Raw genomic sequence first — 16,312 nt, 5'->3', positions numbered from 1 at the left:
CAACTTTGGGTCAAATATGGACTAACCCAACCGTTGGTTTACATTTTTACATTACATTTTTAACCCAAAAGTTGGGTTAGTCCATATTTGACCCAAAGTTGGGTTGAAATAACCCAGCATTTTTTAGAGTGTATATATGAGCCTGATGATGTATCAATTTTGATACTCGACAAAAAACATTCCATTTCAAAATATAACTATTTCCTATTTCAGGCCTTACGGGGTTATTTGCAGCAATGGAGAGCCTTAATATAGAGGATCCAGAAGATGGAAATAATGAAGTAGAATCATCTGACATGCGTGATTTTGCAGAGATGATGGCTGTAAAGGCAGACGGATCGAGCAAGTTAACTTCAACTCCAAAGTCGCAGCAACATAAAGAGACGGACTCAGCTTCATTTGGGGATGTTATCAGACAGTTACCCCTGCTGAACGCTTTACTAGTTGAACTCTCACAGCTGAACGTCCAGACGGCGCAGCAGCAGCAGCAGGCCTTATCGGTTCATCCTAACCTGGCGTGGTTGTACACATCAGCACAGGAGCCATCAGGAGTAAAACCCAAAGCTGAGAATCAGAAAACAAACCCTAAACAGAGACTTGATCAATGCAAGATGAAAGCAGTAAAGAGTGCAAAGAGAAGCAAAGAAAAATTGCAACTTAAGAAGACGCTTAAATACGGCTTGACAAACACTTTTCGTCTCAGACTCAAACTGGTCAAACCAGGTACCAAAAGGCATGAATGCATCGAATACCAGGATGCAAAACAAGACCAGCCATCATCATCTGACCATAAACGTGTTCGTAAGGCAGCTAGAAGAGGTGTTTGTTCGGATGAAACTGTTGAAACATTAATACGCAGTTTTGATATGCACCCAACACCAACTGAAACTCCATCAAAATCACAAACAAAACCAAGTATTGGAAAACACATCACAAGTGCGCCAAATGAGGAACGTCATTTGACTGAGAAAGACAAAAAAGTTCAAGTTCATATTCCAAGTCAGTATTCAGAGTGCAGTGACCAGCATTCAGCTTCATCTATTCATGATTCAAATCTTGGCTTCCAGAGAGGAGATAGTAGAGCGAGCAGTAATGGCTCCTACGGACAAGAAGAGTATCAGGATGACTTCACGAGCCTAAACACAACCGAGGGATACTCACCCGACCCCACGGTTGTTTCCAAATCAGAGCCTTGAATCCATTGATAAATGACTAATGAACCAGTGTTAAGTGGGATAAAACGGGAATGTGGATTAGATTGAATTCATATTTGTTTTAAATTACATGCCTCATGCTTTTCTTACAAAAAAGATGCCCTGTATATACACTTAAATCTTTAAACATAACAGAAATGTTGTATAATATATATTTGATAAATATACATATATAATACATTAACTTGCAAAGAGCAATACATTTGTTACAGTATTTATCTTTGTGAACATTAATTAATAAAAGTTCAACTGTCAATTGTTGGCTCATGTTAGATATTATATATACTGTATATAATTTTGTGTGGTCATTCTGTTTTAACAAATGCAGCTTTTGATATGTATTTAAGAAATGTTATTGTTAATTCATATATTTCATAATTTGTGAAACAGCAAATAAACAATAATTTGTTACAGCAATAAGCACACGGTTGTTTCCAAATCAGAGCCTTGAATCCATTGATAAATGACTAATGAACCAGTGTTAAGTGGGATAAAACGGGAATGTGGATTAGATTGAATTAATATTTGTTTTAAATTACATGCCTCATGCTTTTCTTACAAAAAAGATGCCCTGTATATACACTTAAATCTTTAAACATAACAGAAATGTTGTATAATATATATTTGATAAATATACATATATAATACATATTCTGTTACACCAAATACACAAAATAATGATCTTTAAAAAAGCATCATATGACCCCTTTAATGTCATAAAACTAGCGAGCTAAGCCAGTAGTAAGTAGCGGAGAAACAGACGAACCGATTCAATTGAGTGAGTCATTTACGCTGGAACCGCTCCGATTGGTTCAAACTCGTGACGTCGATCATTCAGTTCAAGCGATTCACTAGCAAAAAACAGTTAAGACTGAGACATTCATTTTAGAATTTCGACATTTATAAACTCCGAATCAGTTAAACCATTGCGTCACAAAATGATTCACTGTTTCGAAGCGCTCCAATCGGATCGCGTATCGCGAATCATTTGATTCAGATCGGGACTTCGGTGCGGGTTCGCGGTTTTTTTTTGTTGTTAAACAGTACAAAACATAAGACCATTAAGGCAGTGCAGTTATAAAAACAAAACAAAGAAAAAAGAAAGAAAGAAAGAATACACAAATACAAATCCCTTAAGAAAATTAACCATGGTTTATTATAAAGTGTAGTAACCATGTTTGTTTTTTTTTTTTGTTTGTTTTTTTGTATAACCACAGTTTTACTACAAATACCATGGTTCAACTATGGTTAGTGTAGCAAAACCATGGTTAATTTGTGGTTACCATGGTTTAACTCAATCAGATCAACATTAACCAAAATTTCTCTGTGTGGGTACAAAACAAGTGAATGAATCTTCCTCAGAAGAGACAAAAACAGCAACTCACTTCAATGTCTGACTTATATTATAATTACGTCCATAAGCTTTTTTGTGAAATTTGGATTAACTCATTAATCTGTTGCTTGACCTCTTCATATTTAAGTTTTATAGATTTTCAAGGGTGTAGAATTTTGTAGAGATGCTATGACATCCAGCCACTACTAAATTGTCCCTAGCAATAATTTTGATCAAACAATTAAATGTCTGTTGTCTGCTGTTATGTCCCCACCAATGCCCAAATCAAACCTACAGCCTTGGAGTAAATTGTTACTCTTACAGACAGTATAGAGGACATTCATTTATAGATTTTGCATGTTTTTAAATTAATAATATACTAATAAATAAAACATTTTCTTAATTTTAAAATAGCCTAATAAATTAACAGCCCCTCTCAGCTTTGATTTTAAACCAAAACTTTAGAGTTACCATGGTACAGTGATGTATCAGATGGTATTAGCAAGGTACTTTGGATATGCAAATGAAATAAAAACAGTATTCTGACCCCTGATCCAAGCAACCAATTTCATAGCACTTCACTATGGAAACTTATTTCATATTTATTTATTTATTTATTTATATAAATAAAGGTAATTGCAACTTTTTATCTAACAATTCTAACTTTTAGGTTTTTTTTACATTTCTGAGTTTAAATCTCACAATTTGGAGACTGAGATACAAAGTCAGAATTGCGAGATAAAAACTCAGAATTGGCAATGTAAACTCTCAATTGCAGAAAAAAAATCTGAACTGTGAGACAAAAAAAAAGTCAATTTATTCTGTGGCAAAAAAAAAGCGAGATGTAAACTCAGAACTCTGAGAAAAAAAATACGAATTGCAAGATATAAAAACTCAGAATTGCGAGGAAAAAAGTCAGAATTGTTAGATAAAAAGTTGCAATTTATTACATGGTGGCAACAAAAAAAAAGGGAATTGTGAGGTGTAAACTCAGAACCTGGATCAAATAAATGGTCTGCATTGCAAGATAAAAAGTCTCAATTTATTCTGTGATGGAAAAAAACTGAATTGCGAGAAAATTTCAGTATTCAAAATCAATATTTCCTGTGCATTTATTTGTCAGTTAAGCAGTCATTTATGGTGACTTAAGATGGCAAATGACCGTAAAACACCGTGTTTACCTCTGCTAGGTGTGGGTAAGACCACTCTGGTGAAGGAAGTGTGCGATGCCGTGGTCTCGGCCGGCGTCGCTGTCAGTGGTTTCTACACGGAGGAGGTCCGAGAGCGAGGCAGGAGAGTGGGCTTTGATGTGGTCACGATCACAGGGGACAGAGGACGGCTGTCCAGGCTCAGGTATCGTCTCTGCTCATCTCTCCATCAGTCAGCCACTGCTCTTGTGTTCAGGGGCGGACTAACCCATTAGGCAAAGGCAGGCGACCGCCTTGGGCCCCCAAAAGCCAAGGGCCCCATAAAATGCTTTTCATATATGAGATGCGCATTAAGCGCGGACACTCGAACGGTTGCTGTTTACGGTGTTTATTACCACGACAACCATCTGCATGTCCGAGTTGAACATGCTTCTTGTGTATCCTGCTTGTAGCAAATGAAAATATCATGCATCTGAAGCTGTAATTAAATATTGAGCAACAGTGCTTATTACATGTTTATTGTTTTAAATGCCGCTTACTCATTTATGAGATATACACACTTTTTTGGTTGATACAATCCTTAGATATGTAAATGTATAATATCCTTTTCATTCTTTTTTTTTGTTTCATTTAAAATTTTTAGTTAAAATAACTAAAATTAAATGTATTTTCAAGTTTAGAATTAGACAGCCTTTGGAGAGTGTATGAGCCCAGGCACATAGGCTTATGCTGGTAACTCATCAGTGGACTTTCCTCGTCAGAATATTTTTTCACACTTTCTCATTCTCACTAATTCAAGATATTATATGAATGAATCTCTGAAGGGAATTGACTGTCTTCAGAAAAGTTTTGAAGGCATTTTAATTTTATCTGATAAAGTAGCGTTTATGAGCGGAGCTCTGCTTTGTTTATAGCCGTTACCGGGGAAACCGCTATATTTCTGGCGTTCCAAAAGCGCCTCCTGCTGGCAGAGAATGAATGTGCATTTTCAATAATCCCATCTGCAGTTTTTGTTTAGACCGAAACTGCACACACATAACCCCGTTTTAAATTAATATAATCATTTATATTTCTGACTCATCCCTTTTCTTTAAAAAAATGGTTTAAAGGCTCATTTGTGAGGTTTATCATTTTATAATTTATTTTGTTTTTGTGAAAACCTGTATCTCATCTGTAAATCAGTTGCTATTTCGTGGTCTACAACATGAAAGAAAGCCATTATAACATGTACATGAAAAATGTAGAAACATTGGACACAACTATGGGGCACCATTGTGCAGCAGCAAGCATCACAACAAAAAAGGAACCTCGAGGCTGATCTAGGAAAATGTGTGCAAATGTATAGGGCCCCATTCCTATATTTTGCCTGGGGCCCCCACCCAGTTCACTAAATCCGCCCCTGCTTGTGTTTGTACTGCTGTTGTCTCCTCCACTAACACACTCCTCTGTGTTTGATCCAGCGCTCAATCTGCCGCAGGTGGACGTGAATGCAGGGTCGGACAGTACGTGGTCGATCTCCAGTCATTTGAGAGTCTCGCGCTCCCTCTTTTCTGAGATGTATGTACGGATGAATGGATTTTATGTATTTTATTTAATTTCAGTTAACTTTTATTTTATTTGAATGTTTTGCCATTTTCATTAGGTTTTTTATGTCTATAGCTTTATTTATTTATTTTCATTTTAGTTTTAGTTTTATGTTAGTACATCAGGTCAAACTAGATGGATGGATGATGTGAACAATAAAAATACATGCTATTGGGTTCATCATTTAGTGAAATGAATCTAAACTTATGTACGATATACACTGAAACAAAACTGGTTTAGGATTTACTTTAAAACAGGGTTATTATAGTGAACTATGTTAAAATAGGACATCAAAATTAATATTAAAACTAAAACATTTTTGTTACTTGACATAAAATAAACGTTAACTGGAATAAAATGAAATATAAAAACTGCAACTTTTTTTATTTCAACCAAACTTTATTTATTTTAGTTTATTTTACCCTTATTTAATAACCAAACATGGTTTAACTTTTTCATATATTTAAGTATATATATTTTAAGTAACAGATGTTTTGTCATTTTTATAATTTTTTTTTAAATATATTTATATATTTTTATTCATTTCTATTTTATTTTTATTTTTTTGTAGTTATGTTAGTACATTAAAATATAAACTAAAACCTTAAACATTTTTTGTTACTTAAAATAAATAAAATGTTAACTGGAATAAAATAGTAAAAAAAAAAAACTGATTTCAACCAAACTATTTTAATTTATTCATTTTAATTTAGTTTAACTTGATTTAATAAAATAACCAACACCGAAATAAAATTACTACAAACACTGTATAGACGTATTAAATTAAAAAAAGAAAACTTCTAAAAATGACAAAAACACAACAAAATTACTAAAACTTTAAAATTAAAATTAAAACAGAAAATATAATAAACAGTAATTCAAAATATTAATTAAAACGAATAAAATCTCAGTGATATTAAAAAAGACATTGAATTAAACATTAAATTTTGAAGTACAAAGACTGAAATAGTATTTTCTTGTTAAACATACTCCAATAATTGTTGTTTTATTTACAACTTCAAAAAACTAATAACTATAGGGAAAGTCTCTGGCCTGCAATTTAAAAAACACTAAAGATTTTAGCAGGATCTTTACAATGAATCTTTGAAAGCCTCAAAAACAAACAAAAAGTGTTTTTTGTGTCTTTCAAGCTCCACAAATAACAAAAAGCATGATAAAAGTAGTCCATTGGGCTTGTGTGCTACATTCAGTGTGTTGTGAAACCACACAATATAGCTTTATGTGAGGACATTTCAGTTATTATTCACAGGAAAATTGAGCAACTCTCCAGTTTATGAGTCAGTCTTTTTCAGGTTCTGAACTTTCATATCTTCAGCGCTGTGCTACATATCATAATCAGACACATATTTCATCTCTCTGTGACCCACAGTCATGCATTGCTGACTGACACATGGAGTGTGTCTGCTGCCAGAGCCTTCATCTTCATCATCTGTGATAGTTAGCGTAGGATGTGCTGTGTGCGAGACCTTCGAGTGTATAGACTCTGTTATTACACTATCATTGAGATATGATCATAGTTTTTATTAGTATTTTGAATTCGTTTTTATTTTCATATTTTCTATTTTAATTTCAGTTAAACTTTTAGTAATTTTGTTTTGTAATTTGTATTAGTTTTAAGGTTTTTAAATGTCTTTATCTTTTTTAATTTTTTATTCATTTTTATTTTAATTTTCCTGTTAGTGATGTTAGTATATAGTTAAACTAAATGAAAATGAGAAATGTTACCTTGCAGCTAACTGAAATAAAAATTTTTTTATAGATTTTTACTTACTAACAAACAAAAACATATATAAAAATATTAAACCCTGTGTGGTTCTGGTATATTTTATTTAAATTTTAGTAAACTTTTAGTTTATTTTAAATAATAGAGATTCTGTGTCATTTTTATTAGTATTATTTTGTTTTAAATGTCCATATTTTTTTTAAACTTTTTTTTATTTTCGTTTTTGTTTTAGTTATGTAATTATGCCAATATAAAAATAAAATGAAAATTAGAAATGTTAACTAGCAACTAGCTGAAATAATTTGTTTAATTGATTTTTACTTAACAAACAAAAACATATACCAGAGCCACACGGGTTTATGTTTTTATATATATTTTATTTAATTTCAGTAAACTTTTATTTTATTTTAACTAACAGAGATGCTTTGTAATTTTTTATATTATTATTTTTTGAATGTCTATATATTTTTTATTCATTTTCATTTTGGTTTTAGATACATTAGTACATCAAGTCAAACAAAGATTACAAAACCAAAGTTACCTAGAAACTAGCTGAAATCATTTTTTTAATTGATTTTTACTTATTAACAAACAAAATATACCAGAACCTGATTTATTTATTTATTTATATTTTTAATAATAGTATTTTATTTAATTTCAGTTAACGTTTATTTTAAGTAACAGATGTTTTGTCATTTTTATTTATTTTTTAATGTCTATATTTTCATTTTTATTTTAGTTTTGTTAGTGCTTCAAGTATTTTTTTTTATTTTTTTTTTATTGATACTCATTAACAAAAATAACATACCAGAACCACAACGGGTTTACGTTTATTTTTTATATTTTAGTAATTTAGTAGAATTTTTTTTTTTTTTGTATTTCAGTTAAGTTTTTGATGTTTTTGTATGGTTTTAGTTTTAGTTAACTATAATAACCCTGATGCGCTTATCGCAATATGAGAGACGTTATCAACACCAAGAAACTATACGACTAAAGCAGAAGTTCTGGCATGTCAGGGAGGCTGTTTGTCATCGATGAGATGGGAAAGATGGAGCTGTTCAGCCAAGCGTTTATACGGTGGCCGAGAAGTGCAAAACAAATCACAATTCTGAAAACAAAATAACAAATTACAAACGCAAATGCAAGTCTAAAAAACAAAATAACAATTCAGAAAACACAACAACAATTCAGAAAACATTATAACAAGTCAGAAAACACAACGACAAATCAGACAAACCGGAAGAGGTATGTATAGTTTGAGACAGCGCCATTGGTTTGGGATTACTCACCGCTGACTGGACGAGACATCTGTCAATCAATGTATACAGGAAGAACCAGCCGAAGAACAGCAGAGTCGTGGTAGAAAGTTCGGAGATGGTATTAAAGTAGCTCAGTTTAAATGTATTGTATGAATTGCCCTTACTCTGGAATAAAAAATACGGAGTGTCTATTTACACTTAGGTAAAAGTGGCTGTAAATCATCAGCTCCAGTGGCGCAGATGGATAAGCGCGTGTCGTTGGCTCTTTGACCCGACCCGGGTTCGATCCCGCCTTTTGCCGAACTTTTTTTTTTTGTGTTGTGTTTTCTGAATTGTTATTTTGTTTTTTAGACTTGCATTTGCGTTTGTAATTTGTTATTTTGTTTTCAGAATTGTGATTTGTTTTGCACTTCTCGGCCACCGTACGTTTATCCGTGCGGTGAGACAGACGCTCCATCCTGGGCACCATCCCGGTTTCTAAAGCAAAACCTCTCGCACTGGTGGAGGAAGTGTGCAGCCGACAGGACGTTAAGATATTCATGGTAAAAATATGTTTTACATCGCTCAAGTTTTCCAAGCAAACTTCATTCTCGCCTTTCATTTGCATGCAACACTCACACATGCGGCAGAGAGATACTGCAGATCATTAGGTGCTAAAGAAATACTTTGTTCTTGTCATTTTCCTGTTTAAAAGAATTTATATGACTCTATGATACATTTAGCAAATATTTAGGCCTAAAAGAAAGATTTATGTGCTTATTTGAATTGCATATAAAATTTCCATTCATTTGGATTACACCGTTTTAACAAACTAATATACTTAATGTGATGCATATTTGTCAGTCATACTTACAATAAATGAAACCGGTCAGATTTCTGTAATAGTACTAATAACCTGAATATTTTTCATTTGTGGTTTGAATGTTTCAATCTCATGCATTTTAACTAATTGAGTATTGCTTGTTTTGCAGTCATATTATAACCATGTTTATACTTTTTAACTGAATAAATGTAATTGTTCCAGTTTTAGTTATAATTATAGTTCATACAAGTGATGGAAAACCTGTAAATATCAGGGAATTTTTTTATTTTAATAATTAAAAAAATTTTTTTTTTTAATTGTCATTTTTAAATTGCCAGGATTGGATAAGAAACCAGTCAGCCTTCTGTGATAGTACTAATAAACTAAATGCCATTTAAATAAACAATTACCAGGTTTATATTTGTATAAAATGCTATAATTGAATATTGCTAGCTATATTTTAACCATGTTTTTTTTTACTGAATACATTTAATTATTTTCTCAAAGAACAGATTTATGTTGATTCTAAGCAACCTGAATAAATGCATTTTGAAAATATGATTAAAATAAAATCAAATAGATGCAAATAGTTAATAATGACACTTGGTTTGATATTTTGTAGTCTAATACAATAATTATTGTTTATTATTATTATAAGATTATTATAGAATATTATTATATTATAATATTATTATAGAATTACAATATGTAATATACTATATTTATATTGTTATATATATATATATTATATATTTACACACACTAAATATGTTAATTATATATTAACAATTAAAAGATTTACGCTGATTCTAAGCAATTTAAATGAACACATTTTGAATAGATGCACAATGCAGAGAGTTAATAATAAACCTTTTTTTTTTCATAATTGTGATGTGTTTTACATTTATGCATGACTGACAAATATGCATCAAATTAAGTTTATTAGTTTATACTAAAACTGCGTAATACAGAATGGATGGGAATTTTATATGCAATTCAAATCTTAAATTTAGGCCTAAATATTTTGTGAATCAAGGCTCATTTTCATCCCCACAAGTTCCCTAAAATATACATGATGCATGCTGGCCTTCTACACACACACACACACACACACACAGAGGAAAGTGAAAGTGTGGCTACATTTGAGCATTCATCCGTGAGTCACACAGAACGTGTGTCTAGACCAGCATATGATGAATCCAGACATGTGGAAGCATTCGGTGTGAGGTTTACATGTGTTTGAGCTGATATGATGGATGATAACACAGATTCCTTTACATTGCTCATTGTTTGGTCTGTGTGGAATCTGCTCCCACATCAACAGAAGCTCCACAGAATTCAAACTCGCGTTATTCACCAAATTCTGTGCATTCCAGCACTTAATCAGTGTTCATAACTGCAAGAGTTTTGAGAAAAAGGTACTTAAAAAATGTAAACAATACTACTTTATAATGCTGTCAGGCTCAGCTACCAATATATATATAAATAAGAAGCTCCGTTTTAACTACAGTATTCTGCAAAATTCCACAGACAATCAGTGTAGAAAACTTAAAAAGGAGATTCCCTGTTCCATGATTATATATTCTCCGACAGTTTGAATTATGTCATTATTCAACTTTGTTGTCATGTTTCAGGTTTAGCTTCATGTAAATATAGTTTCTACAGTCATGGAAAACCTGGAGAGTTTTTAAATTGTATGCATGCATGCTTATTTAATTAATGAAAATTTTTTTTTAACAATCATGTTAAAATGTTTCATTTGTATTTGTCTTTTAAACATTTTTTATTACTTTTTTAATTGCCATTATATTTTTCTAGTTATTGATCCACTAGAACTTGCTCTTTGTGAGTTCAAACTATATAAAATGATGTTTAAAAATCTTATCCAGTAATCTCAAACAACAGAGAAAATCATGGAAACTAAACTTAAGCTGGGAACTCTGTGGAATGGATGTTTAATGAACAAATCGGCCCTTATTGTACTGTTGCTCATCTTTTCCACTTATTTTCTTCAGAAACAGTAAAATTCCAGTGAAGTTATGCTGTTTGTCCTCCCACAGATCACAAAGGAAAACAGAGACGTGATCTTTGATGACATTGTGTCTGCTCTACAAGAGTGCCTGAAGTAAACGAGGAGGAGCATATGTTACTGATTATATATTTTTAAATTAATTTTCATTTTTGTTGGCCAACCAGCCCTTCAGGAGCTCCATTCGTTCAGTATAGTGCAGCGTGTGACACGTGTGTAATGTATGCGTGTGACTAAACATCTCTCTCGTAATGGACGGAGCTCTGCATTATTGATTGGGAGCGAGCGTGAGAGACCGTGGATGAAGACGTCCTGGAGGAGCGACGGAGATGAACAGGGGTGATGCCCTGCAAACACTCGTCAGCCCTTAAATGTTTTCAGTGGGACAGAGAGGCCGCGACCTTTCCCCGAGAGCTTGTATGTACGTTTCCCATTAAACAGGAAAATAAATTAATATTTGAGAGGACAACACTGTCAGGCTTCCAGATGTTTTATTTATTTTCACCATAAATATGGAAACGTGTGCCTGAATGTGTTAAAAAATTAAGTAGTTTAACTGTTTTATGATACGTTATTATATATATATAAATATTTACTGAAAACTTTTCTCTACTCAAAATAGATTTGAGAGCTACAACCTTTGAAAGAATAGCAACTTGAATTTTAACTTGCATTTCAAGCTATAAAAGGACTTCAAAAGACTTGGAATATACACTACTGTTATTGTGTTTTGCTTTGTTTGTTTGTTTTTGGTGACACTCCCTGGTCACTATAATGCTTTCAACCAGCAATTCTGGAAATTATCTGGTCTGTTTAAAGGGATAATTCACCTAAAAATGAAAATTCTGTCATCATTTATTCACACTCAAGTTATTCCAAACCTGTATGAGTTCTGTTGAACACAGAAGAAGATATTTTGAAGAATGTTGGTGACCAAACAGTTGCCGGAAGCCATTGACGTCTATAGTATTTTTTTAATGTACTATGGAAGTCAATAGCTACCAGCAACTGTTTGAAAATTGGGGGGTGTGTGTGTTATTGTGTATGTAGAGCCAGTTAAAGCTATAGTGTTATTGAGAAACATTCACTATGAGGACTATGCTATTTTGTGAAATCAAATTAAAAATTAATCTCTCTTCATTTGCATTTGCATTAATTAGTGAAGATTCCCTCTTAGATGTGCTGCGATCAGAGCTCATCAGAGAAACTGGACTGTACTTTTGTCTGAATTGTGGATGGAGTTTCTGCAGGACTGGGGTCTAGAGATGAACAGGGTCAGCTGGTAAAGCACTCTTTCCAAATGCAAAGGAAGGAGAAAAGGCCAGTGCCAGGCGAGACGTGCGTCACAGACAATTGTGTGCCAGTTTCATCTCTGCATTGACGTCCACTATCAGGCAGTGGAACAAATGCAGCTCTCTGACAGATGAATCATTTGCTGAACTCTGTTTTAGTGTGTATAATCATCATATTCTTAGTTACTGCTCATATAGTCTTAAACTAGCATGTATGCGGGATTAAAACATGTTTTAAGTCAAATGTCATTCATAGACCATTTTGCATACAAATTTTGGAAGTCATGCTATGCAGTTGCTAGGGTGTTATGGGTGGTTGCTAGGTCGTTGCTATGCAGTTGCTATGGTGTTCTGGCCTGGATGGTTGCTAGGCCATTGCTAGGGTGTTCTGGGTGGTTGCTAGGTTGTTTCTATGCATTTGCTAGGGTGTTCTGGGTGATTGCTATGTATTTACTAGGGTGTTCTGGCCTAGATGGTTGCTAGGCTGTTGCTATGCAGTTGCTAGGGTGTTCTGGGTGGCTGCTAGGTTGTCGCTATGCAGTTGCTAGGGTGTTATGGGTGGTTGCTAGGTCATTGCTATGCATTTGCTAGGGTGTTATTGGTGGTTGCTAGGTCGTTGCTGTGGTGTTCTGGATGTTTGTATTGCTAGAATGTTAAGGCATTCTGAGAGGCTGTTAGTGTGTTGCTGTGTGATTGCTAGGATATTTTGGGTGGTTTCCAGGGTGTTGCTATGCAGTTGCTAGGGTATTCTGGGTGGGTGCATTGCTAGAATGTTGCTATTCAGTTTCTAAGGCATTCTGAATGGCTGTTACTATGGCTGTGTTGCTATGTGATTGCTAGGATGTTTTGGGTGGTTGCCAGGGTGTTGCTATGGAGTTTGCTAGTGTTTTGATTGATTGCTAGGTTGTTGCTATGCAGTTGCTAAGTAGTTGCTAGGGTGTTTTAGCATGTATTAAACATAATATTCCTAGTTCAAATAGCATGTATGGGATCTCACATCATGTGTTAAAAGTCAAATGACATTCACAGTCCATTTTGCTTACAAATTCTGACACAAGTAAAAAGTGTTAAAACATGGCTTTTAAAGAACACAGCCACCGTCATGTCCAGTCTTCCTCCTTAAATATCACTGAACATCAAAACAGGTTTATAATGTTTCTGAATCACAGTGAGTGTGTTTGCTCCAAGTCATTTGAAGGTGAAGGGCTGCAGAGGGCCAGACAGATTGAGAAGGGGATTGTGGGTAGGGTTGTGGCCATCAGGGGACTGGTGAGGGTCACCCTGTTGCTGTTTTCTTAAAGGCGGTGCCAATCGCCCGCAGTGGCAGCACAGATGGATTACATAATAGCGCTGACGGGGGCCGTGCCAACTCCTGTCCCATATCTCACCCACTGCGGCAAAGATCACTGACCCTATATGCATTTGTCTTCCAAGATCTAACCTCACGTCATCTTTCACAACCAACCAGTGCATGACATGTGCCTTGGGAAATCAGTTTAACCATGAATATAGAAATGTTTCACATGAAAGGACATTTAGAAATTCACTAATAAAGACTACATAGCCTATTTACACGTCTTTACAACTTTTACTTGTAATGGAGTAATGTTTGACCAGCAGTATCTGTACTTTCACTCAAGTAATGGAGTTGAGTACTTTGTCCGCCTCTGCACTTTACAAGGTTTTAAGGTTGCAAAGGGGCAGAATTTTTCCGGAAGTTTACTTGAAAATTTCTGCTTCTTTGCAACCCTATTTGCCCCTGCAAACTCACCATCACAATACTACGGTGTTGTGGTAGGTTGTCAGGGCATTCTGAGTGCTTTGTAGCCTGTAGCATGTAGTTAGGGTGCTCTGGGTGGTTGCTAGGTCATTGCTAAGCAATTGTTAAGTAGATGTTAGTATATTGATATGCTATCACTAGGGTAATCTGAGTTATTGCATTGCTAGGATGCTGCTACAGTATGTGATTGCTAAAGTGTTTTGGGTGGTTTCCAAGTGTTGCTATATATAATTGCTAGAGTATTGTGGGTGGTTTCATTGCTAGAATGTTGCTAAGGCATTCTGAGGGGCTGTTAGTGTGTTGCTATGTAATTGCTAGGGTGTTTTAGGTGGTTCCCAGGGTGTTGCTATGCATTTGCTAGTGTATTAAGAGTGGTTTCTTTGCTGGAATGTTTCTATGCAGTTGCTAAGGCATTCTGAGGGGATGTTAGTGTGTTGCCATGTGATATTGATATGCTATCACTAGGGTTATCGGAGTTATTGCATTGCTAGGATGCTGCTACAGTATGTGATTGCTAAGGTGTTTTGGGTGGTTTCCAGGGTGTTGCAATGCAGTTGCTAGAATATGCTGAGTGGATTCTTTGCTGGAAAATTATGCAGTTGCTAAGGCATTCTGTGGGCTTTTAATGTGTTGCTATGTGATTACTAGTGTGGATTGGGTGGTTTCCGGGATGCTACTATGCAGTTGCTGGAGTATTCTGGCTGGAATGTTGTTATGCTGTTGCTAAAGCATTCTAAGAGGCTGTTAGTATGTTGCTATGCGATTACTAGGGTGTTGTGGGTGGTTGCTAGGGTGTTGCTATGCATTTGCTAGTATTTTGGGTGATTTCATTGCTAGGATATTCCTATGCAGTTGCTAAGGCATTCTGAGAGGTTGATAGTGTTGCTATGTGATTTCTAGTGTGTTTTGGGTGTTTGCTAGGGTGTTGCTATTCAGTTGCTAAACTATTCAGAGTGGTTTCTTTGCTGGAATGTTGCTATGCAGTTGCTAAGGCATTCTGAGGGGCATTTAGTGTGTTGCTATGTGATTCCTAAGGTGTTTTGGGTGGTTGCTATGCAGATGCTAGGGTATTCTGGTTGTTTTCATTGCTAGAGTGTTGCTATTCAGTTGCTAAAGGCATTCTGATGAGCTATTAGTTTGCTATGATGTTTTGGGTGGTTGCCAGTGTGTTGCTATGCAGTTGCTAGGTTGTTCTGAGTGGTTGCATTGCTAGATTGTTGCTGTGCAGTTTCTAAGGCATTCTGAGGGGCTGTTAGTGTGCTGCTATGCGATTACTAGGCTGTTTTGGGTGGTTGCTAGGGCGTTGCTATGCAGTTGCTAGAGTATTCTGAGTGGTTTCTTTGCTGGAATGCTAGAATGTTGCTATGCAGATTCTAAGGCATTCTGAGGGGCTGTTAGTATGTTGCTAGGATGTTTTGGGTGGTTGCCAGTGTGTTGCTATACAGTTGCTAGGGTGTTCTGAGTGGTTCTGGTCTCTAAAACAGTTCCCTTCTTCAATAAGAGTTTTCTCCTGTGTAATGATCTGGTAGTTGATTGCATAGAATAGTGATTGAATTATATTTGACGTAAATATTGAAATAATAGTCTACTAACAATTCTGCATGAATGTTGACTCATTCTCTTTTTATATGGACAAATAGCATTTAACACCAGAGCATCATTATGCCTAACCATTTTGTATCCTGTTTTTTATTCATTTTCCTCTAAAACGGCTTTCAGTGGCCTTCCCTTGTGCACACTAAACAGGAGTTTAGCCTCACCGAAAATGGACAGAAGCAATTTCCATAAGTCTACATTATCTGAGCTTGCAGAAGAGTCTTGGTCATAACCACGAGCGTCTGCCCATAAGAGCTCCTCCATCCGGTGCCAACACATACAGATGGTGTGTTTGTACGCGTGTATTTCTTCACTCATAGACAGAGCCGTCAACACAAAGCCTTACTGAATAAGCATGTTTGGATGCCTTCGAATCGGCTTTCATTTCCATAATCGCTGACATGCATTCATGAAGGGCAGACGCTAAATGTCTAACCCCTCCCTGCAAACGTCTGAATGAGGGTTTTACAGTCTGGGGCGTATAGTGAAGAGCGAGGGATCTTTTGTGAGCACCTTTTTAATATATTATAG

At 34.9% G+C, this 16,312-nt stretch overlaps 1 protein-coding gene and 1 pseudogene across 1 annotated transcript in view; both read left to right on the top strand.

Annotated features, from left to right (window-relative positions):
* The window catches only part of LOC107733335 (microtubule-associated protein 10-like), a 4,513-nt gene extending 3,317 nt beyond the window's left edge, over window positions 1-1,196 (top strand). Inside the window, exon 2 of the mRNA XM_016544908.1 lies at window positions 214-1,196. Within this exon, the coding sequence (XP_016400394.1) occupies window positions 214-1,196 (983 nt within the window). The remainder of the gene's footprint in view (window positions 1-213) is intronic.
* Window positions 1,197-3,697: 2,501 nt separating this feature from the next.
* LOC107733334 (cancer-related nucleoside-triphosphatase homolog) lies at window positions 3,698-11,213 on the top strand (annotated as a pseudogene).
* The last annotated feature ends 5,099 nt before the right edge of the window (window positions 11,214-16,312 follow it).

This window comes from Sinocyclocheilus rhinocerous, unplaced genomic scaffold, assembly GCF_001515625.1.
Source record: "Sinocyclocheilus rhinocerous isolate Xijiao unplaced genomic scaffold, SAMN03320098_v1.1 scaffold790, whole genome shotgun sequence".
NCBI classification, from domain to species: Eukaryota; Metazoa; Chordata; class Actinopteri; order Cypriniformes; family Cyprinidae; genus Sinocyclocheilus; species Sinocyclocheilus rhinocerous.
This window is presented reverse-complemented; position numbering and strand designations above follow the sequence as displayed.